At 42.9% G+C, this 27,270-nt stretch overlaps 2 protein-coding genes across 2 annotated transcripts in view; both read left to right on the top strand.

The window, feature by feature from the left end:
- Positions 1-253: 253 nt before the first annotated feature.
- LOC121551365 (mitochondrial chaperone BCS1) lies at positions 254-10,863 on the top strand. Its single transcript, XM_041863987.2, has 7 exons — positions 254-895; positions 2,734-2,873; positions 3,044-3,238; positions 3,377-3,440; positions 3,681-3,853; positions 5,464-5,581; positions 8,705-10,863. The coding sequence occupies exons 1-7, from the start codon at positions 576-578 to the stop codon at positions 8,955-8,957; spliced, it is 1,263 nt and encodes a 420-aa protein (XP_041719921.1). The 5' UTR covers positions 254-575; the 3' UTR covers positions 8,958-10,863.
- A 6,240-nt stretch (positions 10,864-17,103) lies between these two features.
- Positions 17,104-27,270, top strand: part of LOC121548322 (sterol 26-hydroxylase, mitochondrial-like) — a 28,902-nt gene continuing 18,735 nt past the window's right edge. Inside the window, exons 1-2 of the mRNA XM_041859757.1 lie at positions 17,104-17,352; positions 26,145-26,335. Of these exons, the coding sequence (XP_041715691.1) occupies positions 17,104-17,352; positions 26,145-26,335 (440 nt within the window). The remainder of the gene's footprint in view (positions 17,353-26,144; positions 26,336-27,270) is intronic.

The following is a 27,270-nucleotide window of genomic DNA, read 5'->3' as shown; positions in this document are numbered from 1 at the left end:
ATAAACCAATATGTATTTCATACACAGTGATTTGCATTGGGGGCATTTATTTGACCTTGGAACATGTTTAATACAATTGTCACTTAAATATGAACAAATATGAATAATTGTTCATGTTTAGACAATTATTTTTCAAATATCGTGAATAAATACAGGTTATTGACACTTTTCTACTATTACGTGGGGAACTTTTATTTGGAAAAGTTCCGAAATTCCGTGACCCGGAAGTACATTCTTAGTGTTGCTGATGAGCCGCTGATGAACCAAACCACAGCAGCGAGGAGCATAAGGCCAAGGGTGCCATGGTTGTACGAATGAGACTGGAAAGGGAAAATTGTGAGGACACCTCTTCGGGATTCGCATAACGTATGACAGCTAGTTTACCGACGTGATCAGAGCAAGAGATCTAACCAGCCTGGGCCCCCTTAGCTAGTAGCTAAAAATGATACTGACTGTAATTTAGCTAGCTTTAAGAAAGTCTTATATTTGTCTTCTAGGTCGAGGTGTTGTATTGGGAGAGAACCTGCATTGAGCTCCTGAGGAGCCTAGTTACATAGCTAGGAAACATAAAGACCATGACTCTATCAGACTTCGTGGATGCCCTGAAGGACAACCCTTACTTTGGGGCTGGCTTTGGGCTGGTGGGGGTGGGCTCGGCCATTGCTGTGGCTAGGAAATCAGCTCAATTTGGGATGATCTTCTTCCGGAGGAACTACATGATCACCCTGGAGGTGCCCAGTCGGGACAAGAGTTACCACTGGCTGCTGAGCTGGATCACCAAGCACGCCAAGCACACGCAGCACTTGAGTGTGGAGACCTCCTACATGCAGCACGAGAGTGGACGGGTACACACACAGTTTGACTTTCACCCCAGTCCTGGCAACCACATAATCTGGTAAAATGTTGAGAAGACTCAATAACCCTGTCTGTAGGAGTTGTCGTAGTGGGCTCTCATAGTTCTTCTCTGTTTTTCTCTGAGCTGATGTGAGAAAGTTATGCTGAACCTAACATTGTCAACAGATACCATACAGTAGGATATCTCTTCACAGGTAGCCAACAGGTCCAAATTTATTGGCACCCTTGATAAAGATGAGCAAAAAAATCTGTATAAAATAAATAAACATACTGAGCTATATTGTATGCTCAAGAAATATTATGTTTTATACTTAGAGAAATATATATATATATATATATATATATATATTTTAAGTAAGTAATAATTATTCTAAAAAAGATGGGGGGGGTAAAAACTATTGGCAACCGTTTTAATACCTTTCAATACCTCACTTTGCGAGGATAACGGCACTGAGTCTTACATAAAAAAAATAAAAAAGAGAGATTGGGAGTGATCTTAGATCATTCATCCATACAGAATCTTTCCAAATCCTTTATATATTTTGTCTGCGCTTATGGACTGCACTCTTCAATTCAAACCACAGGTTTTCAATGGGGTTCAAGGCCGGAGACTGAGATGGCCTTTGCAAAATGTAGATTTTGTGGTCAATTAACCATTTCATTTTGTCTCGCTGGAAGATTGACTTGTGGACAAATTTCAGCCTCCTGGCTGAGGCAACCAGGTTTGTCTGGGTAAGTTCATGATGCCGTTGACCTTAACAAGGGCACCAGGACCAATGGAAGCAAAATAGCCCCATAACATTAAAGATCCACCACCATATTTTACAGTAGGTAAGTGGTTCTTCTCTGCATATCTTTCTTTCGAAGCAAAACCCACCACTGGTGTGTGTGGCCAAAGAGCTGTATTTTGATGTCATCCAACAAATGTAAACGCCTGGAGTTTGCTAAACGGCATTGGCACTTGGATTGGAACCAATGCTATTGTCAGATTATATGAAAATAGAGCTCTTTGGCCATGCACACCAGTGGTGGGTTTTTGCGTCTAAATAAATACGCATATCCAGAAAAGAACCCCATACCTACTAGTGATGGGTGGGAAAATATCGCTAAAGTTACATATCGGGATATTCTTTTTGATGTATCGTATCATTTTGACAATATCGCAATATTATTTTTGCGCAACTTGGCTGTACCTGCACCAAAACTCCAGTATTTGTAATTCATAGCTTGTTCTCCATCTTCTTTTTAAATAGGGAGCCAATTTGTTTTCAGCGCTTTTATTTCCATGACTGATCAAAACTCATTTTCTCATGGCTCTCTCTTATCCCTCTGCAGCAGACATATGGTGAGAAATAGGTTTGGAAAATCTAATCATAATAAAATCACAGTATCAAATCGCAGTACATGTAGAATGGTGAGAATCGCAATACATATCGTATCGGCACCTAAGTATTGTGATAATATCGCATCGTGAGGTCCTTGGCAATTCCCAGCCCTACTGGTCCCCTGTCGAAATCGAACGTTGCAAGCGTCATGCTCTACCAACTGAGCCACACGGGGTCCTTGTTAAGGTCAACAGCGTCATTAACTTTACCCAGTACCAGGACATTTTAGCAAGAAACTGGTTGCCTCTCTTTCTCTGAGCAATTATATTAATATAAAATAATTTTCCAATTTTTATGAGCATACAATATAGCTCACTATTTGTATTATTTATTTTAGTCTTGTTTGCTCATCTTTATCAAGGGTACCAATAATTTTGGACCTGATTGTATATGTACACAGCACTGTAGCAACTCATACCAGAATTGAGAAAAAACACTTTTGTTTCGGTAAACTGAGTGCTCACAGCTGACTGCCATCTGTGTTTGAGTGCAGGTATGGGAGGAAGTGGATCCGAGTGGAGAGGACCAGAGAGAAACAGATGGTGGATCTCCACACAGGCACTCCCTGGGAGTCTGTCACTTTCACCGCCATGGGCAGAAACAGAGACGTCTTCTTCAACATCCTGCAAGAAGGTACACTAGAATCATTAGACAAGTAGACACCGTGACAATGGCCCAGGAAAATGTGTACACAACTTGATATCTGATGTGATTGGCTGCTGCAAATGAGGGAGATGATTGGCTGTATTACTTGCTTGTGATATGGAGTTGATTGGCTGTCTGTCTGTTTGGGTGTGTTGCAGCCAGGGAGTTGGCCCTGAAGCAGGAGGAGGGTCGGACGGTGATGTACACGGCCCTGGGCTCTGAGTGGAGGCCCTTTGGGTTCCCGCGGCGACGACGGCCCCTCAGCTCAGTGGTCCTGGAACAGGGCTTGGCCGATAGGATTGTAGATGACGTGAAGGAGTTCATCGGAAACCCCAAGTGGTACACAGACCGAGGTAATTCCAATTCAGTAATTAATGACAAATGAATAGCTGTTTTGAAATTGAATTGACCCCTCCCTGTTCACCGTACAAGCAGATAAGTGTATGGTCTTGTCAGGGTTAATGTGGTTGTGTTTTGTGTTCTGCATTCAGGGATCCCCTACAGGAGAGGTTATCTGCTGTATGGACCTCCAGGCTGTGGGAAAAGCAGCTTCATGTGAGTATGCTGATGATGATAGTATGGCAGCCTCAATCTGGCTTTGAAGCTTTGTGTTACTGGTGTTTACTCTCCACACTTATCTGTGTATAATCCCTTATAAACAGTTATTCAGTTTAAAGGGATAGATCTCTCAAAATACAAATTGACATGATTTTATTTTTGGCCCAGTTTACAGAGATAGCATTAGCCTACTTGAACGGATTAGTTTTTGTTGCATGTTCTGTCTGTGTGTTTCAGCACTGCCCTGGCTGGAGAGCTGGGCTACAGCATCTGCCTGATGAGTCTGAGCGACCGCAGCCTGTCTGACGACCGCCTCAACCACCTGCTGAGCGTGGCGCCACAGCAGAGCATCATCCTGCTGGAGGACGTGGACGCCGCCTTCGTCAGCCGAGAGCTGCTGCCCATCGAGAGTATGTCTATTGCACCTGCTTGTCCTGCTCTCTCATATAGATATATATACAGTGGGGGAAAAAAGTATTTAGTCAGCCACCAATTGTGCAAGTTCTCCCACTTAAAAAGATGAGAGAGGCCTGTAATTTTCATCATAGGTACACGTCAACTATGACAGACAAATTGAGAAAAAACAATCCAGAAAATCACATTGTAGGATTTTTAATTAATTAAGTTGCAAATTATGGTGGAAAATAAGTATTTGGTCACCTACAAACAAGCAAGATTTCTGGCTCTCACAGACCTGTAACTTCTTCTTTAAAAGGCTCCTCTGTCCTCCACTCGTTACCTGTATTAATGGCACCTGTTTGAACTTGTTATCAGTATAAAAGACACCTGTCCACAACCTCAAACAGTCACACTCCAAACTCCACTATGGCCAAGACCAAAGAGCTGTCAAAGGACACCAGAAACAAAATTGTAGACCTGCACCAGGCTGGGAAGACTGAATCTGCAATAGGTAAGCAGCTTGGTTTGAAGAAATCAACTGTGGGGTCAAAATGATCACAAGAACGGTGAGCAAAAATCCCAGAACCACACGGGGGGTCCTAGTGAATGACCTGCAGAGAGCTGGGACCAAAGTAACAAAGCCTACCATCAGTAACACACTACGCCGCCAGGGACTCAAATCCTGCAGTGCCAGACGTATCCCCCTGCTTAAGCCAGTACATGTCCAGGCCCGTCTGAAGTTTGCTAGAGTGCATTTGGATAATCCAGACGAGGATTGGGAGAATGTCATATGGTCAGATAAAATATAACTTTTTGGTAAAAACTCAACTCGTCGTGTTTGGAGGACAAAGAATGCTGAGTTGCATCCAAAGAACACCATACCTACTGTGAAGCATGGGGGTGGAAACATCATGCTTTGGGGCTGTTTTTCTGCAAAGGGACCAGGACGACTGATCCGTGTAAAGGAAAGAATGAATGGGGCCATGTATCGTGAGATTTTGAGTGAAATCCTCCTTCCATCAGCAAGGGCAGTGAAGATGAAACGTGGCTGGGTCTTTCAGCATGACAATGATCCCAAACACACCGCCCGGGCAACGAAGGAGTGGCTTCGTAAGAAGCATTTCAAGGTCCTGGAGTGGCCTAGCCAGTCTCCAGATCTCAACCCCATAGAAAATCTTTGGAGGGAGTTGAAAGTCTGTGTTGCCCAGCGACAGCCCCAAAACATCACTGCTCTAGAGGAGATCTGCATGGAGGAATGGGCCAAAATACCAGCAACAGTGTGTGAAAACCTTGTGAAGACTTACAGAAAACGTTTGACCTGTGTCAAATGTATATAACAAAGTATTGAGAAACTTTTGTTATTGACCAAATATTTATTTTCCACCATAATTTGCAAATAAATTCATTAAAAATCCTACAATGTGATTTCCCGGATTTTTTTTCTCATTTTGTCTGTCATAGTTGACGTGTACCTATGATGAAAATTACAGGCCTCTCTCATCTTTTTAAGTAGGAGAACTTGCACAATTGGTGGCTGACTAAATACTTTTTTAAAAACAAGACTCTTCCTGCCTGTTCGGTTGCTCTTTAGGACTCATTATTGCATATCTCTGTCCCACAGGCCCTCTGGCCTACCAGGGCATGGGCAGGCTGACCTTCAGTGGCCTCCTCAACGCTCTGGATGGAGTGGCCTCGTCAGAGGCCAGAATCGTCTTCATGACCACCAACTTCATAGACAGGTATGAGCCACTTATTTTTTTAAAGTACCTTCAGTATTGAGCAACATTTGTTTGTATTGTGATCTTTTATAAAAAAAAATATTTAACCTTTATTTAACCAGGTAAGCCATTTGAGAACAAGTTCTCATTTACAACTGCGACCTGGCCAAGATAAAGCAAAGCAGTGTGATTAAAAACAACAACACAGAGTTAGAGTGAGGGAAAAAAGTATTTCATCCCCTGCTGATTTTGTAGGTTTGCCCACTGACAAAGACATGATCAGTCTATAATTTTAATGGTAAGTTTATTTGAACAGTGGGAGACAGAATAACAACACAAAAATCCAGAAAAACACATGTCAAAAATGTTATAAATTGATTTGCATTTTAATTAGGGAAATAAGTATTTGACCCCTCTGCAAAACATGACTTAGTACTTGGTGGCAAAACCCTTGTTGGCAATCACAGAGGTCAGACGTTTCTTGTAGTTGTCCACCAGGTTTGCACACATCTCAGGAGGGATTTTGTCCCACTCCTCTTTGCAGATCTTCTCCAAGTCATTAAGGTTTTGAGGCTGACGTTTCGCAACTCGAACCTTCAGCTCCCTCCACAGATTTTCTATGGGATTAAGGTCTGGAGACTGGCTAGGCCACTCCAGGACCTTAATGTGCTTCTTCTTGAGCCACTCCTTTGTTGCCTTGGCCATGTGTTTTGGGTCATTGTCATACTGGAATACCCACCCACAACCCATTTTCAATGCCCTGGCTGAGGGAAGGAGGTTCTCACCCAAGATTTGACGGTACATGGCCCCGTCCATCGTCCCTTTGATGCGGTGAAGTTGTCCTGTCCCCTTAGCAGAAAAACACCCCCAAAGCATAATGTTTCCACCTCCATGTTTGACGGTGGGGATGGTGTTCTTGGGGTCATAGGCAGCATTCCTCCTCCTCCAAACACGGCGAGTTGAGTTGATGTCAAAGAGCTCGATTTTGGTCTCATCTGACCACAACACTTTGACCCGGTTCTCTTCTGAATCATTCAGATGTTAATTGGCAAACTTCAGACAGGCCTGTATATGTGCTTTCTTGAACAGGGGGACCTTGGGTGCGCTGCAGGATTTGAGTCCTTCACGGCGTAGTGTGTTACCAATTGTTTTCTTGGTAACTATGGTCTCAGCTACCTTGAGATCATTGACAAGATCCTCCCGTGTAGTTCTGGGCTGATTCCTCACCGTTCTCATGATCATTGCAACTCCACAAGGTGGGATCTTGCATGGAGCCCCAGGCCGAAGGAGATTGACAGTTATTTATTTTGTGTTTCTTCCATTTTGCGAATAATCGCACCAACTGTTGTCACCTTCTCACCAAGCTGCTTGGCGATGGTCTTGTAGCCCATTCCAGCCTTGTGTATGTCTACAATCTTGTCCCTGACATCCTTGGAGAGCTCTTTGGTCTTGGCCATGGTGGAGAGTTTGGAATCTGATTGATTGATTGCTTCTGTGGACAGGTGTCTTTTATACAGGTAACAAGCTGAGATTAGGAGCACTCCCTTTAAGAGTGTGCTCCTAATATCAGTTCGTTACCTGTATAAAAGACACCTGGGAGCCAGAAATCTTTCTGATTGAGAGGGGGTCAAATACTTATTTCCCTCATTAAAATGCAAATCAATTTATAACATTTTTGACATGCGTTTTTCTGGATTTATTTGTTGTTATTCTGTCTCTCACTGTTCAAATAAACCTACCATTAAAATTATAGACTGATCATGTCTTTGTCTGTGGGCAAACGTACAAAATCAGCAGGGGATCAAATACTTTTTCCCTCACTGTACATATGGGGTAAAACAAAACAAAGTCAAAAATACAACAGAAAATATATATACAGTGTGTGCAAATGTAGCAAAGTTATGGAGGTAAGGCAATAAATAGGCTATAGTGCAAAATAATTACAATTAGTATTAACACTGGAATGATAGATGTGCAAGAGATGATGTGCAAATAGAGAAACTGGGGTGCAAATGAGCAAAATAAATAACAATATAGGGATGAGGTAGTTGGGTGGGCTAATTACAGATGGGCTGTGTACAGGTGCAGTGATCGGTAAGGTGCTCTGACAACTGATGCTTAAAGTTAGTGAGGGAGATAAGAGTCTCCAGCTTCAGAGATTTTTGCAATTCGTTCCAATCATTGGCAGCAGAGAACTGGAAGGAATGGCGGCCAAAGGAGGTGTTGGCTTTGGGGATGACCAGTGAGATATACCTGCTGGAGCGCATACTACGGGTGGGTGTTGCTATGGTGACCAATGAGCTAAGATAAGGCGGGGATTTGCCTAGCAGTGATTTATAGATGGCCTGGAGCCAGTGGGTTTGGCGTCGAATATGTAGTGAGGACCAGCCAACAAGAGCGTACAGGTCACAGTGGTGGGTAGTATATGGGGCTTTGGTGACAAAACGGATGGCACTGTGATAGACTACATCCAATTTGCTGAGTAGAGTGTTGGAGGCTATTTTGTAAATGACATCGCCGAAGTCAAGGATCGGAAGGATAGTCAGTTTTACGAGGGCATGTTTGGCAGCATGAATGAAGGAGGCTTTGTTGCGAAATAGGAAGCCGATTCTAGATTTAACATTGGATTGGAGATTCTTAATGTGAGTCTGGAAGGAGAGTTTACGGTCTAACCAGACACCTAGGTATTTGTAGTTGTCCACATACTCTAGGTCAGACCCGTCGAGAGTAGTGATTCTAGTCGGTTGGGCGGGTGCCAGCAGCGTTCGATTGAAGAGCATGCATTTAGTTTTACTAGTGTTTAACAGCAGTTGGAGGCCACGGAAGGAGTGTTGTATGGCATTGAAGCTCGTTTGGAGGTTTGTTAACACAGTGTCCAATGAAGGGCCAGATGTATACAAAATGGTGTCGTCTACGTAGAGGTGGATCTGAGAGTCACCAGCAGCAAGAGCGACATCATTGATATACACAGAGAAAAGAGTCGGCCCAATAATTGAACCCTGTGGCACCCCCATAGAGACTGCCATAGGTCCAGACAACATGCCCTCCGATTTGACACATTGAACTCTATCTGAGAAGTAGTTGGTGAACCAGGCGAGGCAGTCATTTGTGTATCCTGACTACCATCTCCCTTCATCCCTATAGGTTGGACCCAGCTCTGATCAGGCCGGGCCGTGTGGACTTGAAACAATATGTGGGCCACTGCACCCACTGGCAGCTCACCCAGATGTTCAGACGCTTCTACCCGGCCGAGCCAGCCACAGAGGGGGACCGTTTTGCGGAGAGTGCGCTGGCTGCACACCCCAACATCAGTGCTGCCCAGGTGCAGGGGCACTTCATGCTGTTCAAAATGGACCCGACGGGCTCCATAGACAACGTGGCCAAGATGAAGGAGTGAGTAGACGCTAAGGACTCTGGGAAGGAGGGTCACAGAAGAAATTGCCATTTGACACGAAAGGAGAAGATGAATGGACTCTGTTTGAGACTGAAAATGCTGTAACTTGTCAACAATTTTATGTGTTGTCATGGGAATGCTATTTATGGCTAAGTCACATACTGAATAAAAGTGAGTGAGTGTAAATTCAACATGTTTTAAATCAAATCAAAGGCACACAAGTAAGTAGGTACTATTGACATGGTATTTACAGTATGTAGAGATTCAAAGTAAAAGGGGCGTGGCATGTATTAAACTCAGAATTCTAAGAATTTCAAAATTGGTAATCCAATGGCAAATCTGGCTGAGAAGTCATCCAGTTCCCAGAACCAGATTTCTATATCAAGTCTCAACTCCCTCCTACCGGGACATGCTGCTGTGCAAATCAAACACACTTCTTAAATCCACACTTAATTTGATTGAATATTGGCATAAGTCTACCTTCACCTAGGTAGCCTTTCTCATTGATTGATTTGAGAAGTTTCTGTGACAATCTGTTTTTGGCAACTGCTTAAGTATTGATGTCCCTAGTTTATACAATACCATTTTATTGATTTGAGGTTGGTTGGTACCTGTATTACTGAGCTTTGCGATTGGGAGAAAAGTAAGTACTGCAATATTACGATATAATTCCGGTAGAAGCGGATCCAGTAATCATATAACGCAATATTGTAGTAACAGTCATTGCTCGTAACTGACAAACTCTGAACTGGTCCAAGATGTAAAGTTAAGCCCCTCTACTTCCTCTATGTAAGGTTAAGCCCCTCTACTTCCTCTATGTAAGATTAAGCTCCACAGAAAGATACATTGAGTAGAGAATTTAAAAAAATATGTATGACTTTTATTTCTGTATTTCTTCCTCTCTGTGTCTTTCTTACACAACCTAGCTGACTTCATTTAAGAAGTGGAGGGGTCTACAGTATATTATGTACAGCAGTTTACATAGGGGTCACACTGTAAGGACAGAGTGGAGAAAGGGTCGCTGTGTGCTTCACTATTGTATTTTTGTCCTTGATTTACAACATAATTGTCTACTTTTGTTTTATTTTAGATGAGTGGTTGTATCATCTAATGACATTTATGTGTTTTAGTACTAATTACTGTACATTCACCTACTCTGGATACAGTCACAATGAGGGATTTTTTTTCAATAAATTACCCAGCGGGCTAAGCTGGTTGCCCAATGTGATGTTCTGTAGTAATGTCAGATTCTCCATCCATTTATCTCCAGCTTCTGGGGCAGGAGGTAGCCTAGCGTTTAGAGAGCGGGCCAGCAACCGTAAGGTTGTTAGTTCGAATCCTGGGTCTAATGGGGAAAACTTGTGGGAAGTGAGCTGGCAACCGGAGGGTTGCTCGTATCCAGTCCTAGATGCCATTGATTGCCGTTGTGCCATTGAGCAAGGCAATTAACTTCCCCACAACAACAGCTCCTAGTGTGGCTGCCCCCCACACCTCTCCAAAACCTGTGTATGTGTGTCTTTCAGAGGGGTTGGGTTAAAAGTGTACGTCAAATTTCGGTTGGACCTGTGTGCAATTGACAAAAGAACGGACCTTGATCTTCTATCCATTCATCCTTTTCCTCACTCTTCATCTGATGTCTTGCCATATTTCAGTTTCACACTTTTAATTTAATTTGGTTATAATTATATATTTTTTATTTTTTTTTCTGAAATAAGTTATGTTTTGCCAGGGAGACTTGTGGCTGCTCTAACCCTGCAGTCAAACTGGACTCAGATATTCAAAAGAGAGACTGTCATTTTCAGATGTGGCAGAAGATGGAGGAGCCACTGACTGGGACTATAAATGGAGATTTAATGATACGTCAGTCAATTCCAATACAGATCATGAATACAGAATCCATTTTGCTTCATCAATTTATGTCTACATTTGTATTGGTGTGAAAAGAGCAGTATACACATGCCATTTTGAAGCTATACACATGCACACTCGCAGCCTCAAATTTGATCTGTAAGCAATGCTTTCAATCTCACTGTGTGAAGTAAGTTTATCTAACACAGAAGGACTGGTAAAGCTGATGAAAGATGCTGAGCTGTGAAGTACATTGTGAACATTTCAAATGCTCTCCCCAAAAGGGTTCTGCCTGTAACCAAAACGGGTTATCCTATGTGGACAGCCGAAGAACCCTTTTGTGTCTTAAGTGGGTGTTCTGTGTCTTTGCCCATAACTATGCATCTTTTGATGTAAATGTTTGAGAACAGGGTTTTGTTCTTTCTGAATTCCATTAGAAAAAAAAATGACGATCACAGAGAAAGGGACAATTCCACCTATTGAACCTGCAAGATACTGTTCTTAATTATACAAGTACCTTTTTTGCCCATGCTACAGAGGTATATATCTGTCGCTAATACTAGTAAAGGCCCAGTGCACAACTTTTGTGAAAATATTTTCTTTAAAAAATAATGTTTATATATATATACACAGTGGGGGGGAAAAAGTATTTAGTCAGCCACCAATTGTGCAAGTTCTCCCACTTAAAAAGATGAGAGGCCTGTAATTTTCATCATAGGCACACGTCAACTATAACAGACAAAATGAGAATTTTTTTCTCCAGAAAATCACATTGTAGGATTTTTAATGAATTTATTTGCAAATTATGGTGGAAAATAAGTATTTGGTCAATAACAAAAGTTTCTCAATACTTTGTTATATACCCTTTGTTGGCAATGACACAGGTCAAACGTTTTCTGTAAGTCTTCACAAGGTTTTCACACACTGTTGCTGGTATTTTGGCCCATTCCTCCATGCAGATCTCCTCTAGAGCAGTGATGTTTTGGGGCTGTCGCTGGGCAACACAGACTTTCAACTCCCTCCAAAGATTTTCTATGGGGTTGAGATCTGGAGACTGGCTAGGCCACTCCAGGACCTTGAAATGCTTCTTACAAAGCCACTCCTTCGTTGCCCGGGCGGTGTGTTTGGGATCATTGTCATGCTGAAAGACCCAGCCACGTTTCATCTTCAATGCCCTTGCTGATGGAAGGAGGTTTTCACTCAAAATCTCGTGATACATGGCCCCATTCATTCTTTCCTTTACACGGATCAGTCGTCCTGGTCCCTTTGCAGAAAAAACAGCCCCAAAGCATGATGTTTCCACCCCCCATGCTTCACAGTAGGTATGGTGTTCTTTGGATGCAACTCAGCATTCTTTGTCCTCCAAACACGACGAGTTGAGTTTTTACCAAAAAGTTATATTTAGGTTTCATCTGACCATATGACATTCTCCCAATCCTCTTCTGGATCATCCAAATGCACTCTAGCAAACTTCAGACGGGCCTGGACATGTACTGGCTTAAGCAGGGGGACACATCTGGCACTGCAGGATTTGAGTCCCTGGCGGCGTAGTGTGTTACTGATGGTAGGCTTTGTTACTTTGGTCCCAGCTCTCTGCAGGTCATTCACTAGGTCCCCCCATGTGGTTCTGTGATTTTTGCTCACCGTTCTTATGATCATTTTGACCCCACGGGGTGAGATCTTGCGTGGAGCCCCAGATCGAGGGAGATTATCAGTGGTCTTGTATGTCTTCCATTTCCTAATAATTGCTCCCACAGTTGATTTCTTCAAACCAAGCTGCTTACCTATTGCAGATTCAGTCTTCCCAGCCTGGTGCAGGTCTACAATTTTGTTTCTGGTGTCCTTTGACAGCTCTTTGGTCTTGGCCATAGTGGAGTTTGGAGTGTGACTGTTTGAGGTTGTGGACAGGTGTCTTTTATACTGATAACAAGTTCAAACAGGTGCCATTAATACAGGTAACGAGTGGAGGACAGAGGAGCCTCTTAAAGAAGAAGTTACAGGTCTGTGAGAGCCAGAAATCTTGCTTGTTTGTAGGTGACCAAATACTTATTTTCCACCATAATTTGCAAATAAATTCATTAAAATTCCTACAATGTGATTTTCTGGATTTGTTTTTCTCAATTTGTCTGCCATAGTTGACGTGTACCTATGATTAAAATTACAGGCCTCTCTCATCTTTTTAAGTGGGAGAACTTGCACAATTGGTGGCTGACTAAATACTTTTTTCCCCCATTGTATATATACTACCAGTCAAAAGTTTGGACACACCTACTCATTCAAGGGTTTTTCTTTATTTTTACTATTTTCTACATTGTAGAATAATAGCGAAGATATCAAAACTACGAAATAACACATATGGAATCATGTAGTAACCAAAAAAGTGTTAAACAAATCTAAATATATTTTAAATAGCCACCCTTTGCCTTGATGACAGCTTTGCACACTCTTGACACTCTCAACCAGCTTCATGAGGTAGTCACCTGGAATGCATTTCAATTAACAGGTGTGCCTTCTTAACAGTTAATTTGTGGAATTTATTTCCATCTTAATGCCTTTGAGCCAATCAGTTGTGTTGTGACAAGGTAGGGGGGGTATACAGAAGATAGCCTTATTTGGTAAAGGACCAATTCTATATTATGGCAAGAACAGCTCAAATAAGCAAAGAGAAACGACAGTCCATCATTACTTTAAGACATGAATGTTAGTCAATACGGACAATTTCAAGAACTTTGAAAGTTTCTTCAAGTGCAGTCGCAAAAACCATCAAGCGCTATGATGAAACTGGCTCTCATGAGGACTGCCACAGGAATGGAAGACCCAGAGTTACCTCTGCTGCAGAGGATAAGTTCATTAGAGTTACCAGCCTCAGAAATTGCAGCCCAAATAAATGCTTCACAGAGTTCAAGTAACAGACACATCTCAACATCAACTGTTTGGAGGGAACTGTGTGAATCAGGCCTTCATGGTTGAATTGCTGCAAAGAAACCACTACTAAAGGACACCAATAAGAATAAGAGACCTGCTTGGGCCAAGAAACACGAGCAATGGACATTAGACTGGTGGAAATGTGTCCTTTCGTCTGGAGTCCAAATTTGAGATTTTTGGTTCAAACCGCTGTGTCTCTGTGAGACGCGATGTGGGTGAACGGATGATCTCCGCATTTGTAGTTCCCACCGTAAAGCATGGAGGAGGAGGTGTTATGGTGTGGGGGTTGCTTTGCTGGTGACACTGTCTGTGATTCATTTAGAATTCAAGGCACACTTAACCAGCATGGCTACCACAGCATTCTGCAGCGATACGCCATCCCATCTGGTTTGGGCTTAGTGGGACTATCATTTGTTTTTCAACAGGATGATGACCCAACACACCTCCAGGCTGTGTAAGGGCTATTTGACCAGGCAGGAGAGTGATGGAGTGCTGCATCAGATGACCTGGCCTCCACAATCCCTCGACCTTAACCCAATTGAGATGGTTTGGGATGAGTCGGAATGCAGAGTGAAGGAAAAGCAGTCAACAAGTGCTCAGCATATGTGGGAATTCCTTCAAGACTGTTGGAAAAGCATTCCAGGTGAAGCTGGTTGAGAGAATGCCAAGAGTGTGCAAAGCTGTCATCAAGGCAAAGGGTGGTTATTTGAAGAATCTCAAATATAAAATATATTTTTATTACATGATTCCATATGTGTTATTTCATAGTTTTGATGTCTTCACTGTTATTCTACAATGTAAAAAATAGTTTAAAAAAATTAAGAACAACCCTTGAATGAGTAGGTGTGTCCAAACTTTTGAACGGTACTGTATATTTTTTTGATTTTTAAAGGGGTGCTGTGTAAGGGTTGGTGTGAGGTGTGACCCAGGTGCGGTGCAGGATAGACAGTAGGCAGTAGGCAGAGATGGTGAAACTAGGATCTTTACTGGTGGTCCCAAAGCCAGGATACAAAATAACGGACTTGTCACGATAAAATAAAGGAAGAGCAAATTGGTCTCCAAAAACAGGCTGACAGCAAAAATACGAAATACTAACTACGACTGAAACAGGGAGAACACTTGTCATGTACCTGTACATACGTCTCGCGATCAGACACTGATTCGTACTGCTTGGCATCGAGAAACTAGCAGAGAAAACTGAGCAAGGGAACACAGGGAAGTGAGGGCATAAATACATAGATGAACAGGTAGACACAGGTGACACCAATAGGATCATGATTAGTCCAGACTGTGAGTGAGGAGGTGCCTAAGGGTCGCTCCGGAACTGCGACCCCCTCCTGTAACACAAAGGCCCCCAGCTGTCCTCCAGGACCCCTGTGGACTGGACAGGCGAACACCAGAGCACACTTGAACGACTCGTTGACATGCTTGTGAACCCATCTCTGTTGGCATACCTTAACTTTTACTTACCACTCGTACTGCATACCGACGCTTCAGAGAAGGGCCTTGGAGCCGTCCTTTATCAGCAGCAGGATGGGAAGTTGAGAGTCATCGGGTATGGATCAAGAACATTGACACCAGCTGAGAGGAACTACAATTTGCACAGTGGGAAGCTTGAGTTCCTTGCTCTAAAATGGGCAGTGTGTGAAAAGTTTAGGGACTACCTATTCTATACCCAGCACTTCACCATTTATACAGATAACAACCCCCTAACCTACGTCATGAGCACCGCAAAGCTTAATGCTGTCGGCCACCACTGGGTTGGAGAACTGTCAGATTTCCAGTTCAACATTAAGTACAGGCCTGGAAAGATAAATATAGAAGTGGGTACATTGTCTCGTATCCCCATGGACATCAACCAATATGTGACAGAATGCACTGAGGAGCTGTCACAGGACGTTGTGCGTACAACTTGGGAAGGGGGCCAATCGGCCCAGAGGAAGGATGTGGATCGCTGCCCTCCACATCTCCTCCGTAGACTCCAGTCAACAGCCCAGTGCACTTCTGCCAATGATAGGTCATGACGAGCTGGGCAAAGCACAACGTGAAGACCCAACCATTGGAGAGATTGTAAAGTTTAAGGAGAATGCTACAGTAGTTACCGATGAAATCAAAAAAGCGGTGAACGGGTTCACAAGGAAGATGTTCTACAAGTGGAGCAAACTGCACCTGGAGAACGGGCTCCTATATAGACGGACCAACGAGAGACAACAGCTTGTCCTTCCTGTAAAGTACAGACCAGCAGCCCTTAAACATCTCCATGAAGACATGGGACACGTTGGTACCGAAAGAGTACTCCACCTTGCTAGAGAGAGGTTCTACTTGCCATATATGAAGAAGGAAATCGAGAACTATGTCACAAGTAAATGTCTGTGCATAAAGCAGAAGAAACCCACCATGCATGTGTGAGCACCTATGGGTACCATCACGTCTAGCTCACCCCTGGAGCTCGTCTGTATTGAATACTTACATCTGGAGACCAGCCGAGGAGATTATGAGTACATTCTGGTGGTGGTTGATCATTTTACAAGATTTGCTCAAGCTTACCCGACAAAGAACAAGTCCGGATGGACTGCAGCAGAGCGTATCTTTAATGACTTCTTACCCCGATTTGGATACCCCTCGAAACTGCATCATGATCAGGGTCGGGAGTTTGAGAATGAGCTGTTCCGTACACTCCAGCAGCTGTCGGGGGTTGACCATTCCCAAACATCACCATACCACTCCAAAAAGACACTCCTGCCAATATCCTAAGGGTTTAGAGAATTTAATGTTGTAACTGAAAAGACAGAAAAATACAATTTGCCCTTGAGAAAATGTTGAATATAATAATTGAGAGACCCTTTGAAAGAGAAGCCACGTTCTCCTGCTTCATCATTTATCCTGCGGTACAGAAACTATTGTCTGCTGCACCAGTCCCAAAATTGGGACCTGTAACACCTGTATTACTTTTTCCTGAACTACAGTATACCTTTAATGAAAAAGGTGCAAAAGGTAAAATGCTATGAAAAAACTATTACATTTTACATGTTGATATTATTGAGTGTCACTTTTTATTTCAAAATTACATTTATAAGTTCTTTGTATTTTCTATTTGAACAGCAAATTAAAGTCACTCCAGAACATGACTGGCCAGATTCCCTTATCAGTTTTTTTTATGTGAGATTTTTATTTTGTCAACACATTCTCCATTTAAGCGTTTAGGCCTTCTGTTCCTTTATGTTCCAAGTAAGCATTACTTCCTGTAGGGCTTCTCTTCAACAAGGGGACATTCCTTCTATTCCTCTTCCTGTTTTCCAGTGATATGGCCCCTCCACAATCTCACTGGTGAAACAGGAGCCCTGTGTTTTAAGACATTCCTCGTACTGCTCCCATCATGGCCTTCTGTCTGGCCCAGAGTATGGTGCAGAGGAGTGGCCGCTGGCTCCTGCCGTTCCCTACTGCCCTGGCTCCGGCTCTGCTCTACACCACGGGGGCAGGAGGCACCCCTTCTCCCTCAGTCGCCCTACCGTCCACCTCCCAGGGTAAGATTCAGACTGAGGATGACCTCCCCAGGATCAAATACCGGGAGATGTTGTACAGAATGTTTGTCAAAGGCTACTACAAGCGTCTACATGAGCTACAGGTACAGGAAAAATTGAAATGTGTGTTGTCTAAGTGAGCTCTCTATGTTTTCTATGGTACTCAAGGTGGCTGGCTGGGAATATTTACCCCTGTATGTTTTGGGTACTGTAAATTTCCAATACCTTACTGATACCTCTCTGTTACTTACTAACAAGTTGAAACATGAGATCTGTGTCAGTCAGGGTTAGCTTTTGTGTTTAGCCACAGCTGACCCACAGAGACAATGGATTTAACCCTGCAGGCTGTTCAATACATTTGTTGCCACAGTAACCCCCAGAGGAGTGCAATTTAAGTAAAACAGGCAGTCTCTGCTGACATGCAGTATTGTTTACCTTCTCCAAGAGCTGTCTGGCACTGGAAATACAATATCCATTGACACAGGAGGGATTAGAAAAGGATAGCTGTTTAAATGTATTGTACCAGAATGCATGACGAACGATTTGTTGACGCCATTTCCTAATATCAATCCAGCTTTTCAGTTACAGAACAATGTGGAAAAGACTGAATGGTAGATATGTTTAGAAATGTGTGTACAACAAAGTAGGCAGATAGACAAGATAACTTATATCTAACTATCACTAAGCACGTATAGGGGTGGTGGGATCGTTGAGGTTATTTTTCTCGAGGGCACAACCAGCGGCTGGGGTTGGTTGCAATGGCCACTCGCGGAGGTTTGGAGTTTGAAAAACTTAGTAGGCAGCATGGAGTAAAGATTCCTGCTGCAGCAGGGTGTTCAATGTAGCTTGGCAGTGGGTGCTATCATTGGGTATGATAGCATAAAATCAGCCTCAAGGATGAATAGCGCTGTAGTGATATTCTTAGATTGCATTGAAGAGGTGAATACCATAGTTGAGAGTGGTGTTGTGTTGCGGGAGACACAGCCGTCGGTATTTCCTCTTATGAATCCGGCGAAGAAAGTTATACTTTCTAACGTGCCACCATTTGTTAGAGATGAAGTGTTGGAGCGAGAGTTATCCCTTCATGGTCAACTTGTATCTACAAGAAAGAAGGTTCTTTTTGGATGCAAATCTCCTTTGCTGAAACATGTTGTGTCTCATAGGAGACAAGTGCGTATGATTTTAAAGAAGGACACTGATGAACTGAATTTATTTAGCATTCAGTTTTAAGATTGATGGATTTTATTATGTCTTCTAAGCTTCTACTGAATCAATGAAATGCTTTGGCTGTGGAAGAGAGGGACATTTGGTACGTTATTGTCCCGAGAGCGCAGAGCCTGGTAGCAGCTCTAGTGCTGGTGCAGCTAATGCACCGCCGCGAAGGGATGAACATTCTAAGGGTGCAGGGGAAGGGAGAAGGTGGGCAGAAAAGTAGGAAAGGAAAGCAGTGTGGCTACGGGGGCAATTGTGGTAGATCAGAAAAAAGAGGGAGGGGAAACAGTCGGTGAGATTGCGACTGCGGTCGCTGAGGTGGTGCGGGAAAATGAAATTGGAGGTCAAGAGGAGATTGAAATAATGGAAAAGGAAGCAGCTGTTTTCAAAGTACGGAGGAGTAAGAGGAAGAATTTAAGGGGTGGTGAAGGGTCTAATTCTAAGAGGAAGGTAGAGATTGATAAATCAGTTGAGGATAAACAGGTTGTAGAGACTATGTCACAAGTAAATGTCTGTGCATAAAGCAGAAGAAACCCACCATGCATGTGTGAGCACCTATGGGTACCATCACGTCTAGCTCACCCCTGGAGCTCGTCTGTATTGAATACTTACATCTGGAGACCAGCCGAGGAGATTATGAGTACATTCTGGTGGTGGTTGATCATTTTACAAGATTTGCTCAAGCTTACCCGACAAAGAACAAGTCCGGATGGACTGCAGCAGAGCGTATCTTTAATGACTTCTTACCCCGATTTGGATACCCCTCGAAACTGCATCATGATCAGGGTCGGGAGTTTGAGAATGAGCTGTTCCGTACACTCCAGCAGCTGTCGGGGGTTGACCATTCCCAAACATCACCATACCACTCCAAAAGACACTCCTGCCAATATCCTAAGGGTTTAGAGAATTTAATGTTGTAACTGAAAAGACAGAAAAATACAATTTGCCCTTGAGAAAATGTTGAATATAATAATTGAGAGACCCTTTGAAAGAGAAGCCACGTTCTCCTGCTTCATCATTTATCCTGCGGTACAGAAACTATTGTCTGCTGCACCAGTCCCAAAATTGGGACCTGTAACACCTGTATTACTTTTTCCTGAACTACAGTATACCTTTAATGAAAAAGGTGCAAAAGGTAAAATGCTATGAAAAAACTATTACATTTTACATGTTGATATTATTGAGTGTCACTTTTTATTTCAAAATTACATTTATAAGTTCTTTGTATTTTCTATTTGAACAGCAAATTAAAGTCACTCCAGAACATGACTGGCCAGATTCCCTTATCAGTTTTTTTATGTGAGATTTTTATTTTGTCAACACATTCTCCATTTAAGCGTTTAGGCCTTCTGTTCCTTTATGTTCCAAGTAAGCATTACTTCCTGTAGGGCTTCTCTTCAACAAGGGGACATTCCTTCTATTCCTCTTCCTGTTTTCCAGTGATATGGCCCCTCCACAATCTCACTGGTGAAACAGGAGCCCTGTGTTTTAAGACATTCCTCGTACTGCTCCCATCATGGCCTTCTGTCTGGCCCAGAGTATGGTGCAGAGGAGTGGCCGCTGGCTCCTGCCGTTCCCTACTGCCCTGGCTCCGGCTCTGCTCTACACCACGGGGGGCAGGAGGCACCCCCTTCTCCCTCAGTCGCCCTACCGTCCACCTCCCAGGGTAAGATTCAGACTGAGGATGACCTCCCCAGGATCAAATACCGGGAGATGTTGTACAGAATGTTTGTCAAAGGCTACTACAAGCGTCTACATGAGCTACAGGTACAGGAAAAATTGAAATGTGTGTTGTCTAAGTGAGCTCTCTATGTTTTCTATGGTACTCAAGGTGGCTGGCTGGGAATATTTACCCCTGTATGTTTTGGGTACTGTAAATTTCCAATACCTTACTGATACCTCTCTGTTACTTACTAACAAGTTGAAACATGAGATCTGTGTCAGTCAGGGTTAGCTTTTGTGTTTAGCCACAGCTGACCCACAGAGACAATGGATTTAACCCTGCAGGCTGTTCAATACATTTGTTGCCACAGTAACCCCCAGAGGAGTGCAATTTAAGTAAAACAGGCAGTCTCTGCTGACATGCAGTATTGTTTACCTTCTCCAAGAGCTGTCTGGCACTGGAAATACAATATCCATTGACACAGGAGGGATTAGAAAAGGATAGCTGTTTAAATGTATTGTACCAGAATGCATGATCGAACGATTTGTTGACGCCATTTCCTAATATCAATCCAGCTTTTCAGTTACAGAACAATGTGGAAAAGACTGAATGGTAGATATGTTTAGAAATGTGTGTACAACAAAGTAGGCAGATAGACAAGATAACTTATATCTAACTATCACTAAGCACGTATAGGGGTGGTGGGATCGTTGAGGTTATTTTTCTCGAGGGCACAACCAGCGGCTGGGGTTGGTTGCAATGGCCACTCGCGGAGGTTTGGAGTTTGAAAAACTTAGTAGGCAGCATGGAGTAAAGATTCCTGCTGCAGCAGGGTGTTCAATGTAGCTTGGCAGTGGGTGCTATCATTGGGTATGATAGCATAAAATCAGCCTCAAGGATGAATAGCGCTGTAGTGATATTCTTAGATTGCATTGAAGAGGTGAATACCATAGTTGAGAGTGGTGTTGTGTTGCGGGAGACACAGCCGTCGGTATTTCCTCTTATGAATCCGGCGAAGAAAGTTATACTTTCTAACGTGCCACCATTTGTTAGAGATGAAGTGTTGGAGCGAGAGTTATCCCTTCATGGTCAACTTGTATCTACAAGAAAGAAGGTTCTTTTTGGATGCAAATCTCCTTTGCTGAAACATGTTGTGTCTCATAGGAGACAAGTGCGTATGATTTTAAAGAAGGACACTGATGAACTGAATTTATTTAGCATTCAGTTTTAAGATTGATGGATTTTATTATGTCTTCTAAGCTTCTACTGAATCAATGAAATGCTTTGGCTGTGGAAGAGAGGGACATTTGGTACGTTATTGTCCCGAGAGCGCAGAGCCTGGTAGCAGCTCTAGTGCTGGTGCAGCTAATGCACCGCCGCGAAGGGATGAACATTCTAAGGGTGCAGGGGAAGGGAGAAGGTGGGCAGAAAAGTAGGAAAGGAAAGCAGTGTGGCTACGGGGGCAATTGTGGTAGATCAGAAAAAAGAGGGAGGGGAAACAGTCGGTGAGATTGCGACTGCGGTCGCTGAGGTGGTGCGGGAAAATGAAATTGGAGGTCAAGAGGAGATTGAAATAATGGAAAAGGAAGCAGCTGTTTTCAAAGTACGGAGGAGTAAGAGGAAGAATTTAAGGGGTGGTGAAGGGTCTAATTCTAAGAGGAAGGTAGAGATTGATAAATCAGTTGAGGATAAACAGGTTGTAGAGATAGTGGAATTTCTTCTGGGGAGGATAGCGAGAGTGAGTCATCTGACGCGTCACAACAAAGTAGTGAGAGAAATGGGGTGGAAGGGAGGTATGTATGTTAATTTCTGAATTTGACAAAAGGGAAGAAATATATTCAGAATTATAATGTAACAGATTTTTTTCCTGAAAGTGAATTGTTTTAAGTTTAAGTAAATTAAGTTTCTGATGTCAAAAATAACAGGGGGAGGTTAGACAAGCTCTGAAATTGCTAGACTCAAGAAAGTGGTTACAAGAGTGATAAGTGATGTAAATTCTAAAGGAAATGAAAGAGTTCAGTCGCAGCCTTAACTCTGTGGTTTCTGTCTTCCTCTGTATTTCTTTTCTTCATCCATGAGCAGTTTAAAGATTTCTTTAAACGTAAATGGGGCGAGAGACGTTAATAAAAGTGGTGTGTAGTCATAGAAACTCAAAAAGTTTGAAGGTTGAAGAGGTAGTTGAGGGGAGGTTATTAAAAGTTGAAGGTTGAAGAGGTTGAAGAGGTAGTTGAGGGGAGGTTATTAAAAGTTAGAGCGAGGTATGAAAATATCACTATGTGTCTGATCAATCTATATGCCCCAGTGGTGGCAGTTGAGAGGGTATGTTTTTTTAGGGACATTATCAAATACCATTGAGAAATGTAATACTGAAGATTATTTATTTATTGCTGGGGATTTTAACTGCACAGTCAGTGATTTAGATAGAAATCACAAAGAACCTCATATAGCCTCAAGGACTTTTTAAAAATGCTTCATTGTAACACATGAACTGTGTGATATTTGGCGGAGTAAACATGGAGGCACGAGACAGTACACCTGGGCCAACGTGAGAGAGAACACCATCTCTATGGCCAGGTTAGATAGGTTTGATTGTTTTGAGCATCAATCTCAGGTCTGTAAATCAAGTGTGATAACCCCAGTGGGATTTTCTGATCATTGTTTAATAACAGAGGTGGTGTTCATTAACGCTGTAAAACCCAAAAGCGCATACTGGCATTTTAATATAACTTTATTGAGTGATGCTCACTTCAGGAAATGTTTTAGTTTTTTCTGGGAGAGGTGGAGGTCTCAAAAGGCCAGTTTTGTATCCCTTCAACAGTGGTGGGATATAGGGAAAATCCAGATTCAACAATTCTGTAATCAATACACGAGGAACGTCACCAAAGGCATCACCAGATCAATGAAAGCCCTAGAGTCTGAAATAGCGGAACTCCTGACGTTGGTTGAGACCACATACTCAGGCCCTCAAGAGGAAAAAAGCTGCATTGGCAGACCTGCTGGGTATCAGAGCACAGGGGGCATTGGTGAGAAGTACGTTTCAGGGAATCTCTGAAATGGATGCCTCATCCACATTTTTCTTTGGTTTAGAGCAAAAGTGGACAAAGAAGATTTATTCATAGCCTCAAATCAGCTGTTGGACAGGAGCTCACTAGCCCTAGTGAAATTAGAAAGAGGGCAGTAGAGTTCTATGCTGAGCTCTACAAGTGTGAGTACAAAGAGGATATAACAGTGACACAGCAGTTCCTTGATGGGCTCCCACAGGTGGCTGCAGAAGCTCAGGTTGAGCTAGAGCAACCATTGTCTTTGCAGGAGCTATACGCTGCATTAAAAGGCGTGGAAAATGGAAGGGCACCAGGCATTGATGAGCTTCCCATTTACTTTTGTAAGTCTTTTTGGGCTATGTTGGGAGAGGATTGGCTAGCAGTAGGTAATGATAGACCAGAGGGTTACTACCGATAAGCTGCAGAAGGGCTGTCCTCACCCTACTGCCAAAAAAGGGTGACCCCAGGGAGGTGAAGAACTGGAGGCTGGTGGCTTTATTGTGCACTGATTATAAGATCCTGTCAAAGGCTTTGCCCAACAAGCTGAGGGAGGTGATGGGGCAAATCATACGGACCAGTCCTACTGTGTTCCCGGCAGGCAGATACGGGATAACATTTCTCAGATTCAGGATTTTCTGGACGTCTCTAGGGCTATTGGGTTGGATGCTGGTCTAATTTCAATTGATCAGGAAAAGGCATTTGACAGAGTTGAACATCAATACTTATGGCACACTTTTGAGGCGTTTGGTTTCAGCTCTGGTTTTATTGCCATGATAAGGGTGATATATGGTGACATTGAAAGTGTGTTGAAAGTTAACGGTGGCTTGAGTGCTCCTTTTAAAGTGTGTAGAGGTATTAGGCAGGGATGTTCTTTGTCGGGAATGTTATATGCCATTGCTATAGAGCCACTACTAAATAGTATTAGAAGTTGCATTGAAGGGGTGTACCTTTCAGGGGATATTCCTCCTATTTGTCTCTCAGCCTATGCTGATGATGTAGTTATTTTAGTGAAAAATCAAGCGGAGGTGGATAGTTTGAGTCTAATGGTTGATCGTTTTAGGGGAATATCCTCTGCAAAGGTAAATTGGGAAAAAAGTTGTGCTTTACAGATTGGAGAATGGTCTGGAGGGATCATGGCTTTGCCAGGGGGGCTGGAATGGTGTAAGGGAGGTTTTAAGTATCTTGGAGTGTACCTAGGAGATAAGGGGACAATGGAAAATTTTTGGATTGGGGTGGTTGTAATGGTAGAAGGGAGGATGAGGAGATGGCGTTGGTTGTTATCTTGTATGTCATACAGGGGGCGCACTATTATAGTTAACAATGTGATTGCCTCTGCACTGTGGCATCGGTTGTCAGTTTTAGAGCCACCATCTGGCCTTCTGGCTAAGATACAGGCGATTATTGTAGATTTATTTGGGGATAAATATCATTGGGTTCCACAAAGTGTTTTGTATTTGTCAAAAGAGGAGGGGGGACAAGGTCTTGTACATCTTGCTAGTAGGGCTGCTGCTTTCCGGTTTCAGTTTATTCAAAGGTTGCTTAATGGACCGGAAAATGTGGATTGGAGAGGAGTGGCAGGTCTGTTATTACAGCAGGTTGGGGGATTAGGTTTAAAGAAGGCTTTATTTTTGGTTGATAGTAGCCAGATTTCTAGGGAGAGAGTACCTCCATTTTACAGAGGCCTTCTTAGGGTGTGGAGCATAATGAAGGTGTCCAGACACACTTCAGCGGAGTCAGTGCATTGGCTGTTGGAGGAACCTCTGGTGTCTGGGGCAAGACTGGATTGTACAACTGCAGCTGTTCCACATTTCTCCAAGATTCTGGTGAAGGGCAAAATCATCACCTTAACAGTTAATGGCCATGGCTGGGCCCACCTTAATGGATGGAAGACGGGGGGCTGAACATTTGGGGGTGAGGTCGGAAAGGATTGTCGGACAACTGCTGGGAAGCTGCAGGAAGGCTCTGTCAGCAGAAGAGTGGGGTATGCTTAATAGTCACAAGAAGAAGGTACAAGATGAAAACGTCTCATTTCCAAGACTAGGGATTACATCCAATATCCCAGAGTCAGAAAGAAAGGCGTTATTACTGGATTTGAGAGGGTTGGAAGAGGTGGGTTTGGATGAGGTGAATGGGAAAGACTTATATAGGGGGTGTGTCAAGGTGTTGAATAAAGATACATTGAAAAATAGAAAATACACTCCATGGAGGGTAAAATTGGGCATTGATGACAAGGTAAAGACAGCATGGAGAGCACTGTACAAGCCTCTGTTACAAAAGGGTACTGGTGATATGCAATGGAGGGTTTTGCATGGCATCCTTACAGTTAATGCTTTTGTATCTGTTATGAACTCAGATGTTGGAGATGGATGTCCTTTTTGTAATATAAGAGAAACAGTTTTTCACTGTTTTATGGAGTGTGAGAGGATAAAGCCTCTCTTGTAGAAATGCTGGAGTCTTTGTTTAAAGCTGTAGGGGAGATTTTCAATAACACTGTTTTTATTTGGGGGTTTCAATATAGTAAGCAACAGAAAATAAAATGTAAACTGATCAATTTTATTTTGGAACAAGCTAAGATGTCAATTTTTCTGAGTAGGAAACATAAGATAGACACGGGATATGGGCAGGATGTAAGATGTATTTTTAAAGGATTAGTGAAAGCGAGAATAAAAGTGGATTTTGAGTTCTTCTCGGCTGTAAAAGATCTCCCATTGTTTGAGGAGAAGTGGGTTTACGAAGGAGCGGTTTGTTTTGTGGAGGAGGGGAAACTATTTTTTGTTGATGAAATGAGTTGAATGTATATATATGCTTTTTTGTATTTGTATTTAATTTATTTTAAATTTTTATTTAGGAATTACATTTGTTGTTTCATTTCTGAAAAGGCAGTGTGCCATTATGTGTGTTAACACTTGAGTATAAAATAAAAGTTTTATAAAATCTCTCTCTCTCTCTCTCCCTCCCTCCCTCCCTCCCTCCCTCTCAGGTGCATGACAAACAGCTGTACGGCCCCATGTACAAAATGGGCACGGGCAGCTTTAACTCCATTGCTCTCAACAGTGTGGAGCTACTGGAGGAGCTGCTTAGGAAGGACGAGAGGTTCCCCAGCCGAGGAGACATGTCCCTCTGGACGGAGTACCGGGACCTGAGGGGCATTGGCTACGGCCCCTTCACTGAGTAAGGCCCAGGGATGCCCTCTGTTGGTGGGCAGTAATGAGATCACATAAGAGAGGGACATAGCAGTGGGAAGGGGAAAGCAGTCATGTTAGAATATACTGTACATACATAGTACGTCTTATAATCACACTCAGTGATGCAGTGAGGTCGGTGGCTGGGTAAGCACTGGCTGTTATGAAAGCCAGATTTACTTACAAATAAACATTGATGAAGCTCCAACAACCAGAGTGACATAGGCTATTGTGTGTAGCTAGACACGTCGGGTGAGGTTGTGTTTTCTCTAGCAGGAGGTAAGCTTGGCTTCTTATATGGTGTTGAGTAAAGCTTAAACCATGTATTTAGATTGTAGGTAGGTAGGTATTGTAGTTAGATGTTGTAGGTAGTTTATTTAGGTAGTTATTGTAGGTAATTATAGGTAATTATTGTAGGTAAGTATTGTATTCGAGTGAGCCCGGCGAAGCACGAGGCTAGCTAACCTAGCGGGTAGCTACTGGTAACTTTTAGCAACGGTGGATAGTTGTTTCCAATGTTATTTCACGCTTAAGAGTACCTGTAATTAAGCCAGCTAGCTACCTACCATTCAGCTGTTTTTCTAACCTCATTATCTGAAGCATTAACGTTAGGTAGTTAGTAGCTAGTGTACTTAATTACAGCTACTGATTGCAGAAAACCACCCAGACAGCTGGCGTCGGGTAAGTTTGGCTTTATGCATAGCTTGGGCTTTGTCGAGTAAGGCTTAAACTATGTATTTAGATTGTAGTTGGGTATTGTAGCTAGGCATCGTGGGTTGTTGTGGGTAGTTGTTGTATGTAGTTATTGTAGGTTACTTTTGTATTCGGCGGTGCCGGGTGTAGCACGAAGCTAGCTAGCTAACTCACCTCCTGGACTAGCTGGCGAGTAGCTATTAGCAACGGTAGCAACTAAATACAATATCC

The sequence above is a fragment of the Coregonus clupeaformis genome, chromosome 4 (genome assembly GCF_020615455.1).
Source record: "Coregonus clupeaformis isolate EN_2021a chromosome 4, ASM2061545v1, whole genome shotgun sequence".
Lineage (NCBI taxonomy): Eukaryota > Metazoa > Chordata > Actinopteri > Salmoniformes > Salmonidae > Coregonus > Coregonus clupeaformis.
Note: the sequence above shows the minus strand (reverse complement) of the source record. Positions and strands in the feature narration are given on the sequence as shown.